At 59.0% G+C, this 18,213-nt stretch overlaps 1 protein-coding gene across 1 annotated transcript; it reads right to left on the bottom strand.

Annotated features, from left to right (window-relative positions):
* Positions 1-263: 263 nt before the first annotated feature.
* EFHD2 (EF-hand domain family member D2) lies at positions 264-16,591 on the bottom strand. Its single transcript, XM_006745697.3, has 4 exons — positions 16,217-16,591; positions 4,096-4,243; positions 3,075-3,209; positions 264-1,934 (listed from the first exon to the last, which is right to left on the bottom strand). Exons 1-4 carry the CDS (start codon positions 16,528-16,530, stop codon positions 1,803-1,805), a joined length of 729 nt encoding a protein of 242 aa, XP_006745760.2. The 5' UTR covers positions 16,531-16,591; the 3' UTR covers positions 264-1,802.
* Between the last annotated feature and the right edge of the window lie 1,622 nt (positions 16,592-18,213).

The raw sequence follows: 18,213 nt of genomic DNA, 5'->3' as shown, positions 1-18,213 counted from the left end.
CTGGGAAACAAAACAGCACCCCTCATGGGCCGGTGGTGAGGATTACCTGAGTAAATATATGTAAAGCGCTTAGAGTAGCCCCTGGTGAGAGGGGTGGGCATCACGCTCAGCCTCCCCCCTTAGGAAAAGTCTCCTCCCGGGGCCTCTGACAGGACACGGGAGCCACCGGAATAAATGCTGCCCCAGCACCAGGTGGCCTCGTCCCCTTCCTCCCTCTCCCAGCCCCTCCCCTCCTCCACCAACCAACAAGAACCACACACACATAAGAATATAGACTTTTATCTTATTTTAGTTAAAAAAAATAATTGTACCACCAAATGAAGAAGTAGCTTTCTTTGTGGGAAGGTGAGAAGGGGGGCGGGGGGAAGCAATAAGCCAAAGAAAAAGAACTTTTTATATTCATCTGTATAAACATATCCGCTAAGGCAAACGCAATTCAGGGCCAAGGCTGCCGCACTAGGGTCAGTACCTCCTAATTTCTGCAGGTTCTAAGGCCAAAAAAATAAAACCTCTGCAAATCCAACAGGAGTTTCGTGGACTCTTGGGGCATCTTACTAAAATAAAGAGTTATCAGGTTTACAAAGCAGTGACGTCATGACACACACCGCAAGTTGCATAACCATGGCCTCGAGGGCCACTCACTGGTTTGGACTGGGTGACGGGCACAGTTTCACGACACGGCAACGGACACGCACGCGCGGAAGGGAGCACACTGGGAGCTGCGTGGGACCGGGCTGGTGGCACAGGCTTGGCCGCCGCCCGTCTGCGGGTGGGCACAGGGAGGGCTGGGGTCCTCATGCTTCCTCGGGGAGGGGGGGGGTGACGTCGCTGGTGACAAGACAGTGCCCATCACTTGGGGGAAGGATGGCGTGAAGGGGCCACGCAAGGCCCCTGCTCCCCACCGCCTGGTCCGTGCAAGCCACTTAAAGCACTTCTTGGACGCGTCCCGGAGAACGGAGCCGGGCGCCGGTTTCCTTCCCCGTGAAGGGGCCGATCCCTCCTCCCCACCCTGCTCTCTCCTGAGCCCCTGGGACCCTCGGGTGGTTCCAGGGAGACTGCGGAGTGGCCTTTCTGGCCCCGGAGCCTTCCCTGCCCATGATCCTTGGCACGGGCGGCAGAGCGTGGGCCCGTGAGGTAGATCAGCACAGCTGCCCCCTCCCCTGCCTGGCTGGGGCCTCTGTGTGGACATGGGGTGCCGGGGCCTGGGTCCCTCTGCCTAAACAGAAGCCCCCCCCCCCCCCCCGCAGCAGAGAGAGGAGGCAGGGCTGGAGGAACAATCGTCGGGGGTGGGGAGCCCCCGTGCCTCTGCTTAGCCCCTTCCGTCCTACTACAGAGCTGGAGCCCGCCACATTCCTGCCGTCCGTCCTCCCCGGACTGGGAAGCGGCTCGAGGGCCCCAGGGGCCACGCGGTCTGCAGGTTAAGGGCAGGGGCCGCTGGGCGGGGAGGAGGAGAGTGTATGGAGGGCAGCGAGTCCCCCAGGCCCAGGAGCTGGGCTCGGAGCTGCGGCAGAGCTGGAAGGCAGGGGCGGCCAGGGGCGAGACACACACCGGGGTCGCCAGGGAGGGCTGGGCCAGGCAAAGAGCCAGCACAGGCGGCCGGGCCTCAGGAAGAGCGGGAGGGAGCGGGGGGGCCGGGCCGCCTGGGACACCCCTCAGCTGGCTCCGTTCACAGACTTGGTAGGTTTTCCGTATGGTCCCTTCAGACAGAGCCCAGGATTCAGGCTCGGCCTCCAGTCTGCCCACCCCTGCTGGCTGGACTGGGCGCTGGGGCCGGGGCCAAGCGGTCAGGCCGCAGCTTCTTGCTACTTGAAGGTGGACTGCAGCTCCTTGAAGGCTGCCTTCCGCTGCTTCATCTCCTCCGCCTGCTTCTTCCTCTCCTCCTGCTCCGCCTTGATCTCCTCCTCGAAGCGGCTGGACACATTGATGGCCTGGACCTGCAGTGGAGTCGGGGTGACGGGGGTCAGGGCGGGAGGGGCGTCTGGGCCTCCACCGTGGGCTCTCGGGCCCTCGGTCCTGTGCCCTCCCCCTGCCAGCCCGCGGACCGCTCTGCCTCTCGCTAGCTCGGGCCCGGGGCCGGGGCTTCACTGAGTCTCAGTTTCCCATTCAGAGCCTGAATAGCTCAATAACTGACTTGAGGATTCATTGAGGGGATTGGAAGCTAGAACATATATTTGGTGGTTGCTGCCTAGCGTGAGTCCCATAAGTGGGAGCTTCGATGTTGCTCTTTTATTTATTTATTTATTTATTTGGGGGGGGTGGAGAGCACAAGTTGGAGGGAGAAGAAGAGGGAGAGGGAGAAGCAGACTCCCCACTGAGCAGGGAGCCGGACACAGGGCTCGATCCCAGGACCCCGAGATCATGACCTGAGCCGAAGGCAGATGCTTAACCGACTGGGGCGCCCAGGCGCCCCCTGAAGTGGCTATTCTTATCCTGCTTCCCGTCCTGGGAAGCCCAGATGCATACCAGGTCCCACTGATGAACCCTGGAACATCCCATCAACCCCAGAAGCCCAGAGGGAGGTGGGAGGCAGCCTTCAGAAGCAATGTTCTTAGTTAACATGGGGAGAGGGAGAAAGAAGGAAAAGCAGGTGCCCTGGGAGGTCAGAATCTAGGAGCTGTATTTGTCCCCTCCATCTAAGTGCGTGTGGCACCGGGAAGCTGCCGTGTACGTGGGCGCCTCTGGGGCCCATACTCTCTCCAGGCCGGGGCTGGCGGGGCTGGGGTCTCTGAGAGGCCCATGAGCCAGTGCCCTGTGTTTCTGGGCCTGCTCTGCCATCTCCCGGGCCCACCTTTCAAGGACTAGTCCTTCGGGAATAGTGGTTCTGTGGGCTAGAGAGAGAAAGGGGAAGCCGGGAGGGATCCCAGCCTGAAGGAAGGGGACAGAAGCCAGGAGCGCTGTGGGCCTTGCCCAGGCCAGCCCTGGCGTCAGCGCCCTGTCTCCTCTGTGCGGCCTCAGCAGGAACACGAAGGGTGAGCACTGACCCTGGAGCTAACTCAGGGTCCTGTCCTCCCCTCGGGCACCCTTGTCCTTGAGCGCCCCCCACCCTGGGCTCCACACAGCCTCCAGTTCCTCACCTTGGCCTCAAAGAAGCTCTTGGCCCCCTTGACGCCCTCGGTGGAGACGTCGATCTCGGAGAGGCGGGCGAGCACGTGCAGCCCGCTGTCCTCCGGCAGCTCCCCAGCCGCTGCCTTGCGGAATATCAGGAGGAACTGCGGTCGGGAGAAAAGCACGTTGTCAGGGAGGGGCAAGGGGCCAGAGGTCTGGGCTCTCTCCTGCCATGCTCTGGGCCTCGGTGTGCCCGTCTGTACAATGGGAGGCAAGGTGACCCATCTCCCGCTCTCCCAGGATCTGGGGCTGCCACAGGCCTGTGTGCCCATGCTCGGCTCCCCGGAAGAGCCCCAACCTACCTCGTATCTTTGTCTCCACTGTTCCCCCAACCAATTTACTGAGTCCTCAAGGTATAGGATTGTGCCCATTTTACAGACTGTGGAAGACTCAGAGACAAGGAAAAAACCTGCCCCGAATCTCAGCAGCAGAAAGTGACGGAAGAAGGGTCTGAACCCACATCCTGACTCCACACCATCATCGTGCACGGCCTGCACCTTCCTCCCTGGACGTGTCCTCCCCACCACCTTTCCCTTGCTCTGTCTCCTCTAGGCTTCTTGCTGGTTCGCTGTCATTCACCAGAGGCTGCCTGGGGTCCACTACCGTGTTTTCTGGCTGTGAGCCTCCATTTCCTCCTCCTCGGAACAGGCTTGCTCATGGCTTCTGCCCCAGAGCGAGGACGGACCGAGACCCCGAGTGTGAAGTCACCCAGCACAGAGCCTGGCCCCTCTTGGACGCAGTGCATGTCACTCCCTCTGCCCCGTCCCCCCGTCTCCTGGGTCACAGCACCCTGCCATTTTGCTCTCTGGGAATCTCCCCCTCTACACTCCGGGACCCTAGGAGCACAGGGCTTTCCTCTGGATTCCCAAAGTCCCCCGCCAGGGTCAGGTATACAGAAGTCATTCAGTAAGTGCTGACCATGTGAAGGAATGGACATCCTTCCCTCCTCACTCAAGGCAGTAGAGAGCCCCCCACGGGGAGCGGGCTCACCTCCCGGAAGCTGAGCTTGCTGTCAAAATCCTCATCCACCTCCTTGATCATGTTTTTCAGGCCCAGGTGGGTCTGCGGGGCTCCGAGCTTCTCCATCATCAGCTTCAGCTCCATCAGGTCAATAAAGCCGTCCCGGCCAGCGTCGTACCTGTGGGAGCAAAGGCAGAGGCTAAGGACATCCTGACGCCCCACACCTGATGGGTCGGAGCACCACGGGCTGGACTGTGAGGAGCCTGTCACCCTGTTGCAGCTGGAAGGGACTTCGGTCCACGTGAAGTCCCGAGGCATGGCTACTGCTTGGTTACCTCTGATGACGAGCAACTCCCCACATGGCCTGCGGCCTCTGCCATGTGGAACAGCGCTAACTTTTGGGCCAGTGAGATGCGTAAGGAAGCTGAAACCACAGCCTGCCTGTACTGAGTGGGACGGGAGCAGCAGGGAGAAAGAATTCACTACACCACAGGGTATGGCTTGCAGGGACGGGGCCGGGGAGGGGGGGGGGGCGGCGACCCTGATGTTATCTCCAGGGCCAGCCTGGCATCCCTACCGGCCCCATCGCTCCCCCTACTCCTGCCTCCACCCAGGAGAGAGGCAGAATGCAGCACGTGTTACAGGGCAGGGCCTCAGGAGGGAGGCCCCAGGGGCGAGGTCCTCTTGCAGCTTGCTGGGAGGTGGCCCGGAGCAAATTCAGGGAACAGTTTGTGCAGGGTGTGCCAGCTGAGAGTGGGGAGGGGGGGTATGGCTGGAAAGGGCTGGGACGCTGATTAGGTGATAAATGTGTGTCTGCACACTGCAGGTCTGTTTTCTGCCACCAACGGCCCAGCAGACACGGGGACAGTGTGCGTGGGGTGGGGGGGCTGTCTAAATGTCCCTCTCGCGGGCCTCCTTGCGGTGAGAGCTTGGGTCAGAGATGGCCTCCGGGCCGTTCCCCCGGCTGGGGAGGTGCTGTGCTGCAGAGCTCATCATATCACAGCGGATGTGGGCCCTCTTATCAGGCTAACCAAACACCTGCCCTGACTGCCTCTTGGTGGGGGGTGAGAAGAGTGCTCTCAGGGCTAAAATGGGCTTTCTGAGCCGAGAGAAGCCTGCGTAGCCCCAGGCCTCAAGCTGCCTGGGTGTGTTGGTGACAACAGAGCAACACAGAGGGGCTGAGCTGCAGAAACCCGTGGCCTGGTCTTGGCGTTCCTGCATGAACACACACCTCGTTTCTGTGCCTTCCTCAGGGCTCCCCAGATCCCTTCCCCCAGCCCTATTATATGTAAGCTCAGCATGACCTTGAGCAACTAATAGAAACCACTTTTTGAAATCTGTCTTTGTGCCAGGGAACTTTACATATTTTGTTGTACTTAATCCCCGTAATAACCTTATATAATGGAGGCTCAGAGAGGTTAAGTGACCTGCCCAAGGTCACAGAGCAGTAAAGGAAGGGGGCGGAAGCCCAGCTCCTCAGCCTGCGCACCTGCTCTGTGTCAGCCCGCTTCCAGGGGTCCTGGTGGGGCCCGCAGCACGGAGCCGTCTGCCCGGAGCACTGAGCAGTTGGTGCGAGGGGTATAAATAGTTCACAAACGAGTCAGTGGTTGGAAGTGATGGCCCGGGGCAGCACGGGGAAGACGGGGTTCTGGGAACCCTGCAGCGACCGCGGTCCTGAAGCCTTTTTCCCCGCAGGGCTGGGGGTGAGGGGGAAGGGAGACAGGGCAGATGGGCCAGAGGTCCCCGGGGGCAGTGCCATGGCTGGCGTGAGAGGGGGTGGGAGAAGGCTGTGGGCCTCGGGAGGGCCAGGCAGGCCTACGATCCCATGCTCCAGGCTCCCCTTCAAGCTGGAGGGGCCCTGGGGTGGGGGGGCATGGCAGAGGCCCCTCCTTCCCCCTTTGGAGTCTGGGAAGGGGGCTGGGCGGCTGCGGCGTGACCCCGAGTGACAGGTCGTGGAGCGGAGAGCAGCCTGGTGAGGGGGCCAGTCCTCCCTGGGGCAAGGCACGTGCACGCCGCCCTTCAGGGAAGCCCCGCTGCCATGTCAGGGCTGGCGCAGACCACCTGGGTTCTGGGAGACCCTGCCCTGTGAGCCTCCAGCCGAGGTGTGACGGTGACGCTCTCGCAGGGTCGGCGTGAGGACTGACCGAGCTCCTGCACGGCCCGCACTTAGCCCCGTGCCCCGCACACGGAGCGGACTCCAGAAATGGAGCGTGGCCATCACTAGAGTGAGATCTAGTTGCCTCTCGGAAGCTCCTACTGTGTGCCAGGCAGTTTTTTCTTTACAACTTCTGTGCTCAGCAATCCTGGGAGGATTATTTCCCCATGTGACTGACCAGGGAACAAGGATAGTAGGGGTGAGGGCGCTGGCCTGCTGACCAGCTCGCCAGGGACTCACCCCCCCCCCATCCCTGGGGTTCCCACACTCTACTCCGCTGTCCCACCTGCCTCTCCTGAGCCCCAGCTTTATTTACTGCTCACGTGTATGGGTTTCTTCCACAGCTGGGGGTGGCTCAGTTTCAGAGGAAGTGCAGATAAAGTGACCGAACTTGGACAGACTTTGGCTCCGTATTTGTTGGTCTCTGGCAACTCCCAGGCCTGGCTGGGCTGCAGCTTTATCTGCGGCTTGAACCCGCTGCCTGCATCAATCAAAAGTCAATCAATTACCGGGTCTGGGCTCTCTCCTGGGCGGGCTCTGGTCCCCACGGGGACAGTGCAGGGGCTGGTCACAGTGCCAGCAGATCAGGTGCCAAGGGGCGTCGACAGAGGTCAGGAAGAGGCCAGGTGCTGGGGTGGGAGTTGGGTCCCCCAAAGGAGGAGACACTGCGGGGGCGGGAGGCCATTCCCACAAGGCTCCTGGGGAGCAAGCGTCTACTCTGTGCCCCGGGCTCGGGGCCACTGGATCAGCCAAGTCCCTAGGGTGACTGAAGATGACCCTGAAAGTTCTGTCATATCAGCTCTGCTGAGACTGACTGGGGTCCAAACCCCAGATCTGCCACTTGGCTGGCTGGCTGATCCTGGTCAAGTCACCTAAGCCCACAGACCCCGGTGTCCCCATTTACATCGTGGGGATCAAAGGACCCATCTCAGGACGGAGGCAAAGATTAAAAGAGACAAGCCACATCAGTTCCTAGCACAGAGCCTGGCCCACGGTAAGCACTTAATGGGCACACATGGACAATAACGCCAACTGTAATAATAATAAATAGAAGCATTATTATCACTACCTACCTTTAGGATTAAAGGTTAAATGAGATGATGAACATAAAATGCCTGGTACATAACGCGTGCTTAAAGCCTGCTAATTTCTTTATAATCGTGGCCACTGAGCACTTGGTGTCTGCCACACAGTACGTTAAGTACTTTGCACATAGAACGTAAAATGGTGCTGATTAAGAATGATGATGGTAAAAAACACAAGGGCCTCTCCCTTGGGCGCCAGTCCTGATGGAGCACGGCTGCGAGAAACGCTTGCTGTAGACTGGTCTGGAGGCGGGGGGCGGGGGGCAAGATGATCCAGCGCTGCCCCCCGGCATCTCCTCCTCCTCCGAGGCTCCCACTACTTCCCCCACTGAGCCTGATTCAAAGACCTCACCACTTGGGGACGTAGAAAGACAGCAGGACAGAGCCTTTTGCTCTCTTGCCGGGCAGAGGGAGAGAGGAGCCTTAGCCCTGGATTACTCTGTCCCCTTCTCTCATGGGAAGGAAGTGACAAGGTAAGGGGGGGGGACTGTCCCCGTGCCACTGGCAGTGGGTGACTGGCAACACAGGAGATGCCCCTGGCTGGGGAGACCCTCTCATCCATCAGCTCTCTCCCTGAGCTGTAACCGAGGGTGCAGGTGGCTCAGGGGGACCGGGGAAAGCGAGTCAGTGCACAGGACCTGTCGGCATAGCCTGGTCTACCTGCTTTATGTTATGTGGTGGGGGGGGGTACTGGGGCCCAGAGTAGGCAGCGACCAGCCTGGGGTCACACAGCCGGTGAACTGCAGGATCCCCAGAGCTGGAGGCGTTCCTTCTTCCTGCCTGTCTGCTTCCCTCTTCTTCCTGGTCCCATGGAGGGTCCTGAATTCTCAAGCCTGTAGGGCTGGGGGGCGCTGGGTTGAGAGCCTGGCCTGGGGCCTGCCTGGGAGGGCCAACTGCATCAAAACTCACAGGCTGGGAGCTCAGCACTTTTCTCCAGCACCGGAGGGAGGCTGTTGTACCTGGCACTGTGCCCACATTCCTACCCGCCTCCCCCTGAATAGTCCTCGACGGGCAGGGCTCGGCAGCTGCCCGCCCGGATGCCGGTGACAAAATCCCTCCCATCTGCCCTGGAGAGTGGAACAGCCGGACACCACCCAGGCAGACTTTGCCCCTTTGGGCCGAGCACGTCCCACCCAGCTGGCTACTCCTCCCCGACCTTGGTTCTGATAACCAGGAGTCGTGGGGGGTGGCCAGGGGCTGGCTCCTACCGCGTCCATATCAACACCCTGTTTCGTAACAGTATTACCCTTAGTGGCTACTCTTTGCTGAGCACTTATTATGCGCCAGGCACTATGCCAAGTATTCTGCATCAGACCCTCACAAGAACCCTGTGAAGCAGGCATAAATATCCCCATATGACAGATGAGGAGATGGAGGCTCGGGGAGGAAGTGACTTGGCGGAGGCCATAGCTGACAAGGACAAAGCTGGGATCTGGACCCAGAGCTGCTGAAACACACATGCTTTTAACTCCTATGCTGTGTCCTGATGCCCACAGACCCTGTAGTAGAGATTCTCAGGTTGGGAGGGATATCGGAGGCCACTCGTTCAGCTGTCTGTGAAGGTCAGATTCCCAAGGCAGTTTTCCTGCTTGTGTCTTGAATGCCTCTGAGCACAGGAAGCTCACTGCTTCACTTAAGGCAGCCCATGTTGGCTTTGGAATTATTAGAAGGTTGTTCCTCTTTTTTTTTTCTTTACCATAGGGGGTGGGGGATGGGTTAGCCTGGTGATGGGTATTAAGGAGGGCACGTTCTGTATGGGGCACTGGGCGTTATATGCAAACAATGAATCATGGAACACTACATCAAAAACTAATGATGTAATGTATGGTGATTAACATAACATACTAAAAAAAAAAAGAAATTAAAAAAAAAGAAGGTTGTTCCTCGTGAGCGAGCCTCCCTACCTCCCAGCCGTGCTGTGGAGTCTGATAGCAGAATGAGGAATTATCACAGCTGCTGCACAGGGCAGGCAAGGTTGGGGCACAGAGACGCCAATTCTGTCCCTTCTGCTTCCTCTCCCAGGCCTTTGCGGCTGGCCCCTCGGCCCATGGCGGGTCCCCAGGAGGAGAAACAGCTGGAGAGGGCAGTGTTTATGGACCAAGGATCCCCCCAGGCCCACCTGGCTTTGGTCTCGGCATTCACAGACCCGGTCCTTCCCCAGCCTGTCTACCCCAGTGGCTCCTAGGCCTCGCTACTCTTTGTCCTATGAACTGGGAAGGCAGGTCCCTTGGGGCAGGAAAGTTCTGGACAAGAGAAAAATTCTGGCCTTGCTCGCTGTTGCAGCCAGCTTGGCCCTGCCCGCCTCCCTCTGCAGGTGGCCACCCACCACCCACATGCTCTGATAACTGCTCGCTCGGCATGGCCCCTTGGGTCGTGCACGCCCCCAACCCCAGACTGTCTGACTCATGTGGGGGAAGCCCAGCCACTCACCACTTCCTGCAGTCCTATCTGCAGAATCGGACACTCGATCTGTTGCCATGTCAGCCAAGGAGAGGGTGTGCGTGTGTGTGCGTGTGTGCATGCATGTGGCTCACGGCTCTCCCATAGCTTTTCAGTGAGTCTAAGGATCAAGTGGGAGCCCCCCCACAAGTTGGTGGCAATCAGCTGGGGGCTTGTCAGGGCTCGGGACCTCCCAGTCTCGGGTTCAACTGCCACATGCTGAGCACCAGGCCAGGAGGGCATCTCCCCGGGCCTGTAATGCCAGCGGCGGGCGTCCTGCCAACTCTGAATAATACTTACCGTTACAACAGTGATTGCAAAGAACATTCACTGAGTGTCTAGTCCAACCTTGTGTTTATTATTTAACTTAATCTTCCCCTTACTGCCCAGACTGAGTAACCTGCCTTACCCGAAGGACGTCCTCAGGCAAGTGGGGGGAGACAGCTGTGGGTGGCCTGGTGCTTCGGACACTTGAGTGTTAAAATGCGGATTCCGATCCAGCAGACCCGGGATGGAGCCGCATTTCTAACAAGCACCCGGCTGCCGCGGCCGCCGCCCTCTTTGGGGCCCCTGGGAACCAGGGACTTGGGAGTCAGACAGACCCAAGTTCAAATGCTGTCCCCGCTCCTTACTAGCTGTGTGACGCTGGACAGGTCCCGTAACCTCTGGGAGACCCCGTGTTCTCACTTGTGACAAGAGTGATGATGAGCTCACAGGATGCCATAAAAGGATTAAATAAGAGACAAGGTGCCCGGGATGGGGTAGGCGGACAGCGTCCGCCTCCGGCACACGAGGGTCTCCACACAGCTCAGGAACCCCAGGCCTGGCTCCCTGCTAGCCGCACCCTGCTGGCATGGGATTCTTGCTTCTCTGCAGTCCTTGAAAAGCGGAAGTCAGCCAAGGAGAAGGCTGCTCAGCAGTCAGAGGGAACTCAGCTGCTGGAGGGAGTGGGGACTGTCCCTGCTGAGGTCTCAGAGCGGCTCTGCCTGGCCTCCTTCTCCTCCTCCGCCTGGGCTGGCCTTGCAAGAGGGCCTCCCCTGAGGCGGCAGGGCCTGGTCTCCCAGAGCCTGGACTCTCACAGCTGAAGCCTGGCCTTGGATCCAGAGGGTCCAGACCAGAGGAGAAGGCAGGAAGGTGCAAAGCCAAAGGGGAACCAAAAGTCCCCGGGCGGGGGAGGGGAGAGGTGACTCAGAATCAGAAGGGGAAGTAGGAAGAGCAGAGGGTGAGCACTGAGTTCGGGAAATCCTCCCTCCCCAGGGGTGTGGCATCATCTTCCCAGAAAGCCAGGCTCCTGGAGGCTGCAGGTGGAAGGACCCAACCTCTATATCCCCACAGAGGGCTTCCCCTCCTGAGGCTCTGAGAGCCCCCCCTCCCAAGCCCCCCATCCATAAACACAGCCCTCTCTCCGCCTCTGGAGCTCCCTGCAGGCCGACCTGCTTCTAATTCTGCCCCTGCCGCTTATTATAACCTTGGGTGCATGACTCAACCTCCTTGAGCCTCAATTTCTTTGTCTGGCCAATGGGGGTCATGATTTACCCACCTCACTGCGCTGCTGTGAGCAACTGGACCTGGGGGTCCCACTTAACGAGGAGAGGGTGTGGAGGCAGGGGGCTGGCTGAGGAGGATGCATCATCACGGCATCCCTCGTGAGTGCGTTCAGTCCTCATGGTCGAGATATAGAAATGGAAATTTCCACTTCTAGCCACATGGGCCCATCCTCTCTACCCCCAGAGACCCCTCTATACCACTGCTTTTCATGAGACTTTAAGCTCCCCGAGGGCGGGAGCTTCCTTCTTCCCTTGATTCTCTAGAACTTGCACACAGCAGAAACTTAGTATGTGTTGGATAAATGATCAAATGGATAGATTTTATGTTTTTTCAAAAGTATCTATGTTTTTAACAGCCCACAGGCCGGACATGATGGTGGACACTTTACAAAGGGCCAGGACTCTTTAAACTGAATCCTCAGACCTAACCAGGGAAGGTCTTTAGCCCCGGGTGAGCCTGCAAAGCTGAACACTCTGCCTGGAGTCGCCCGGCTGCCCCGCGGCGGACGTGAGCTGTCGTTTGCTCTTTCCTTTTTTCTGCCACCTGCCTTCCACGTAATTAAGTGATAATGAATTTGTTCCTCATTTTTGTTATTTATCAGAGCCATATGTAGCTGTCAACCAGAGTGCCTGTTCAGCAGGAGAAAAGGGGGGTTCTCATGCTGGCTCCCCAACCGTGGGGCCCAAAGCATGAGGCCTTGGCCAGCCGGGCAGCTCTGTAGAGGTAAGTGGAGGCAGCCAGGAGCGTCTGTGGAACACCCTCCGTGCCAGCCTAGAGGACCACCACCAGGCCCAGGGATGAGGGGACAGGAACTTCACAGTATACTCCCTTTGTGCTGAGCACTGGGTTAAGTACTTCACAACAGCTCTGTGAGGTGGGTGCTATTACTCTGCCTATTTTAGGGTGAGGAACTGAGGCCCAGAAGGTTTAAGGGCCTTGGGATTCAAACCCACAGACTCCAAACCCACAGACTGCTGCTCTTAATTACTGTGTCCTGCTGTCTTCCAGAAAGGATACTAGAGGAGCTTCTGTGAGGGACGGGGTCTGAGGAGACACGTGGAAGGAGGAGCAAATGGAGAAGAGTGAAGGGCAGAGGCATCCAGAAGGAGAGGGAAGCCTGCCTCTCTGACGCAAGGGGTCATGAGATATAGTGTCTGGGGACGAGGCTGGCCAAGCAGGGAACTAGGGCATCTTCCTCAGATTCCACGGCAGGTTCAGAATTACGTGGCTGCCGACCTCTCGGGCTGGGCTCAACTTACAAAACCCCACAGGGCCTCACACAGGCTGCTGCCAGCCCAGAGGTGGGCCCCCTTGAGGCTCTGTGGGTCACACCATTCCCCCTTTGGCTGGAAGTTTCCAGAGAGAGCCGTGAATGGATGGGCCGAGAGAGGTGGGGAGAGAGGTTAGAAGTGCTGGGGCTGCCTGAGGCCACCCGGGGAGGGAGGACTAAGAATCCAGGTTCCACGGAGGCCGGGCCTCCACGTGCCGGGCACGATGCCAGAGCTGTACGGGAGTCACCTCCTCCCAGCCCCACCTGAGAAGCGGGGACCACCATCCTCAGCTGTGCAGACAAGGACGCTCTGGTTTGGCCACTGAAAACTTCCCTGTGACCCCAAGCCAGTCACCACACTTTCTGGGTCTCAGTTGCCTTCTCTGTAAGATGGGGAGCAGGGCTGGAGGTCTCTCCCAGCTGGAACCTGCACGGCTGGATGGTGAGGTCAGTGACGGCGGACAGCCTGTCTTGCTTCCCTCAGTCCCCTTGGTTCTCCTCCTATCTCCCTCCTCGGGCAGGATCTGCTGATAGACACTAAACGGATGAACCAGAAGACCCTGGAAGGCAGTCTGTCATCCAGGCGGGTTCAGGACCCCTCAGAAATAAGGAGGCCATTGCTGAATACAGTCTGCTCCTTTTGCAGATGGGAATTAATTACTAAGTAATTCAGGGCAGAGCCGGGACAGAAGACCAGACTTTCTAGCTCCTGCCTTCCAAGGAAGGCCAGCTCCCAGTTCCCTAGGACCTCCCTCTCTCTTGTACTCTGCGCCTGGTGAAGGCTGGGCTCCCCTCCTCCCTGGGAGGGAGCCGGAGACCAGGGTGGAAGTCTCTCAGCAGGGCCCTGCTTGGACCCAGGAGGTGGTGGCCCCAGCAGGGCAGCAGAAGCAGAACAGGGGTTTTGTCCTCCCCGAGAGCCTGTGTGTTGGCTGTTCCCAGCTGGGGCTCGGCCGGGCTAGGCTCGGCTGGCACAGTGAAGCCTTGTTTCCTTGAATACAAAACCTGCAGCTTTCTATCCTCACCAGGGCCCCGGCGGGCGGCACTTCCTTCCCTAGAGGTCCAGCTCCCCAGCCCCTTCCTGCCCCCACCCCCACCTCTTCCAAAGCAGCAAGCAGCAGTGGTGCCAAGAGGTGGCCCGCAGGGAAGTTGGAAGGCATTCAGCTCCCCCCAAACTTCATCAGAGGAAACCTTGTCAAACTAACACCCCAAAAAGCCTCTCTAGAAGGTGAGTGTGCTCGCAAATGCGGCTTCCAGGCCATTCCTCTGGTCATGTGCCCCTTCTGATCAAGCTGCGGCCTCCTAAGTCCCTACCCATTCGGGGTGCATGGGTTCTCCCAAACAGCTCCATCTTTTTTTTGGCGGGGTGTAGCAATGCTGAGGAAGCCCAAGAGAAGGAAGATTCTGGCAGAAAGACACGGGCCAATGGTGGGTCCGCGGGGTGGATAATCAGCCATGAACATGGGAAGGGGGTGTTGGAGAAGTGCGTTCTCCCATGTGGAGGCAGATGTCTGTGACGGAAAACCCCGAAGGGAGGAACACGGCTTTTGGAGTCACAGACCTGAGTTCAGATCCTGGTTCCATCATTTTCTAGCTGTGTGGTCTTGGCGAGTTATTTAACTTCTCTGTGCCCAGACCGCCCACCTGTGCCATGGTGATGATGACAGCTCTGCGTCATGGGGGTGCTGGGTGGGATCCGGGAGCTCCTTTGTACCTAGATACTATCAACGCCTAGACACTATCAATCACAGATGCATTTGAACAACCTCCCCTGCACTGCCTCCCCGACTCCGGGGCGGGGGTTGTGGGGTGGGCAGGCTCTACAGGAAGTTCCAGACAGTGAAGCTATCTATACCTAGCCCTGGGCTCAAGGAACTTCCCATCAGTTTGGGTTGGAGTCCTGGAAATCCTGCTCTCCTGATGGTGACAGTCTTTGGTGGGGAAAGAAACTTTAGAATTCCCAATAAAGACCCTGGAGTCAAAGAGGCAGGCTCCTCAGGGCCCAGGGACTTCCACACAGAGGCCCAGAGGAGCGTTAAGGACTCAGTTTCCCCCCAGGCTGACCCTTGGGAAAGTATAGGGTTCCCAGCCATCCAGGTCTGGGAAACAAAACCCCCTTCCCCTGTGTGGGGGCCACAGGCAGAAGCAGAAGCGATGAGAAGTGGGAAAGAGCCTTTCTCAAGCTGTAGGGTTGCAAAACACCCCGCTCCTGGGCTTCCTGCTTGCTGCTTGGGTACACAGCCCCATCCTGCCCTGTCCTCCTGCCTCAGCCAAGGTGGGCCAGCGCCTCTCCACTCCAGACCATACCCCTGGGCTGTTCCCCCTCCAGGGGCCAGGGGCAAGGGGATGGGCAACAAGAAGTGTGGAAGGGTACTAAAGGGAAGGGGGCTGCGAGCATTTACAAACCCCCCCCAGCCCGCCCCCTGCACAACCGTGGTTGTGAAGAGTTTGGCTGTCCATCTCAGTCTCAACTGGGTGGACTCAGGGATGGACCAGAAGGGGACCATTTAGTCCCTTCACAGAGATTTTAAGTTTTTTTGGGGGGTGGGCTGGGGCGGGGAGGGCTGAGCCACAGGCCTGGGGGTGTCTGTCCAACCTGCTAAGGGCACAGTGTATGGAATTACATAGAGGAAAAGGTAGGGGTGAGGGCAACCAGGCAAATTAGATAGGGAGGTGTGGGGTGTCAGGAACCCCATGTGGGAGGAAAGGGGGCACACAGTGGGGGAAGGCAGTGACTGCAAAGCTGCTGAGGGGGGAGGTCAGGGCAAGAGGAGGGAGGAACAGTGTGTGGAGGGAGGAGGGGACTCAGCCCTGAAGGGAGGATGGATGGTACATACCTGCAGAGTGCGGGGCAGGGATGGAGGGATCCCTAGGAGACCACCGGAGGGTCAAGGATTGGGGTCCTGGCTAGCAGAGTGGATAGGGGTAGGGGTGGAAGGGTCTGGTGGGTCTTTGACCACAGTTTGCTAGCAGATGCTGAATAACTGAAGGGGGGGGGTCTTTGCCCAGAACCCATGTTGAGGGGAATCTGAGATAAGCAGAGGAAATGAAAGGACCCCAATAAAAAGAATGGGTACAGCATGGGGTGCAGGGAATGGTAACCTTTGTTGAGGCGCTGGGGGTGTGTGTGGATGTTTTTGACCAGGGTGTTGGGTGTGGGGGTAGGGAATTCGAGTAGCTAGGGAGGGGGAAAGGGAGGCCACGGGGTCCTCAAATCTCAGGGTGCGTGGGTGTCTGGGGGGTGGCGAGGAAAGCTTCACTAACACAGGGGTCCGAGGCCAGAGCCCCAGAATCTTCAGACTCATGTGTATGGTGGTAGTGGGGACTCGCGGGGACGCGGGGTTACCTGGAGGGGCCGCGCGGTCCTCCACACCGAGTGCGCGCGTATGGTGTACTGGCGGCCGCGTCACCGTGAGGAGGGGTCGCGTGTCAGGGGCTGGGGGTCGCCAGACTCACACGCGTGGTGGGGAGGAGGTCTTGAAGCCTCGTGATTAAATGAAAGGGGACGCGGGGTCGCCAGCCCTGGTGTGTCGGGGCTCGGGGGCGCACGATTGGCCGCAGGGGTCCCGGGAGGCGCGGGGTTCGGGGGTTCGGGGGTTCGGGGCTCGAGGCCGGCGCGCGGGGTGGGTGGGGGGGCCGGGTCGGGCGGGCACTCACTGCTTGAACATCTTCTCCATGTCCTTGATCTGCTTCCTGGAGAACTCCTTGAACTCGGTGTAGGGGTTGAAGACGCGGCGGCTGGGCGACTGGGGCTCGCCGATGCCCTGGTTGAGGTCGGCGCGCCGCAGCAGCTTGGCGCTCAGCTCGCCGTCCGCGCTGCCCAGCGCCTCGGCCGCCTCGTCGGGCGCCCCGGCCGCCGCCGCCGCCGCCGCCGCCCCGTTCAGCCCGGGCTGCTCCGGGGCCTCGGCGCCGCCCTCGTCCTCCATCTGCAGCCGCCGGTTCAGCTTGCTGGCCAGCTCGTCCGTGGCCATGGTGGCCCGCGCGGCGCTCGCCTGGGCCCGGCCCCTGCTCGCCGCGCGCCCGCACCGCCTCTGGCCGAGCTCTTCCTCTTCCTGACACTCCCCGGAGCCAGGCCCCGCCCCCGGGGGTGGGGCTTAGACCCCGCGCGGGGCCCGCCCTCTGCTCGCCCCCGCCCCCGCGCCCGCGTCCGGCCCGCGCGGCCCGCGCGCACTGGGGCTCCGCCGCTGGGGCTCGAGGGCGCGGGTGGGGGGCGCCCACCCCGCCGCCATCCCCCGCCGTAAGGCTGCGGGGCGGGGGGGGGGGCGTAAAAATCCACCTTCTCCTCGGTGCTCGATGTGGCCGCAGAGCGCCAGAGGTCCGGCTAGGGGCCGGGGACCGGGGCGGGAAGGAAAGGGATCCATCCCTTCAGTTTGGGTGTAGGTCAGGGCATCCGAGGGACGCCGCCCCCGACCTCTTGTCTGGAATCCCCACGCGGAGAAGTCGTAATCCCGAGTCTGTGACACCCTGTCGGTTGCCATGGAGACGACTCGATGTTAACCACCGGCGTTCTCGATGAGGGTTGCAGGGGTATGAAGGTAGATCCGGTGAGCGGGGACCCTCCGTTTAGATGTAACTGCGGCTGGAGCCGCAACAGCTTTTGGAAAGGGCTGGACCAGCAGTTGCGAGGGAGATGGGGCCGGGCCTCAGCCCCGAACGGTCTCGGTTCTCGGGGACAGGTGGAGAGCTAAAGCGGGGAAGAGGCTGGTCCTCACCCTTGGGCTAGCGCATCACATGGATGACTGGGCAGAATAGCTGCTGGGCCAAGGCTGTCCCCTGAGACTCCGCTTTAGGGGAACTGGCAGGGAGCTTTTGATGCTGCCATTTCGGTGAGGGCCCCAGAGCAGAGAGATCCTCTCCAAGACTCCATGGGATGCGGCTTCGGGAAGAGGCCTGAGAGGATTTCCCTCTGTGGTCTGGTGTGTCACCTTAAAACTGCAACGCTGTGGCCGTCCAGTATCAACCACTGTGGGGGAGGGGAGAGCTGGTTAATAATACAGATTCCCAGGCGCCGGTCCAGACCGATCTCTGCATGGGCCTCAGAAACCTGCATTTTAACAAGCGCCCAGGGGAGTTCTGCTCACTGAAGTTTGAGTCTCTAATCTAGAAGGAGGACTGTGCTTTGTGCTTATTCTCTAAAACGTTAGGACAATGCTGAGGATCCCTATGCAGAAACTGCTCTCACCAGTTCTTGCAGAGAAAAGATGGATGCAGGGCTTACAAACCCTTGGTCTGGAGGCAGAGAGCACTTGCGAATGTAAAGCCAGCAAGCTGCAACAGACTGATTTTCTAGAATGGGATCCTCATTAGTATTTGTCCGTTTGCCATAGTTCAGGAATATTGCTAAATTAATTTAAAAGGTATTTAAAAAAGAACAAAATTAAGAAAAACACTTTAAGGTTCAGAAAATATGTTTTCATTAACTTATTTTTGAGAGTGTTTTTGAGTCTAATAAAGATGCTCGGCTTAAATGACATGATTTTGTTTCTTTAAAGCTCAGAATTAAGTTTCTGTTGATCTTGGGCAGTTTGCTTCAGCTACGTGCAAAAGGCAAGTTTCTATATCACCCGTATGTGGCCTTGAAGGACCCAGTAGAAGTAAAATCGTCCGTTTTTTATTGAATGCAAAAGACTAGGGATGGGGTGTAAATTGAAACT

The sequence above is a fragment of the Leptonychotes weddellii genome, chromosome 4 (assembly GCF_054177405.1).
Source record: "Leptonychotes weddellii isolate Sample4059 chromosome 4, ASM5417740v2, whole genome shotgun sequence".
Taxonomy (NCBI): Eukaryota; Metazoa; Chordata; class Mammalia; order Carnivora; family Phocidae; genus Leptonychotes; species Leptonychotes weddellii.
This window is presented reverse-complemented; position numbering and strand designations above follow the sequence as displayed.

What these genes read in the sequence shown, in the direction of transcription:
- EFHD2 (XM_006745697.3), bottom strand. Translation starts at nt 16,530, where the DNA reads ATGGCCACGGACGAGCTGGCCAGCAAGCTGAACCGGCGGCTGCAGATG. An exon ending in GCAAGCTCAGCTTCCGGGAG is followed by an intron (nt 3,210 to 4,095) that starts GTGAGCCCGCTC and finishes TCCCGACCGCAG; the next exon opens with TTCCTCCTGATATTCCGCAA. An exon ending in AGAGCTTCTTTGAGGCCAAG is followed by an intron (nt 1,935 to 3,074) that starts GTGAGGAACTGG and finishes ACTCCACTGCAG; the next exon opens with GTCCAGGCCATCAATGTGTC.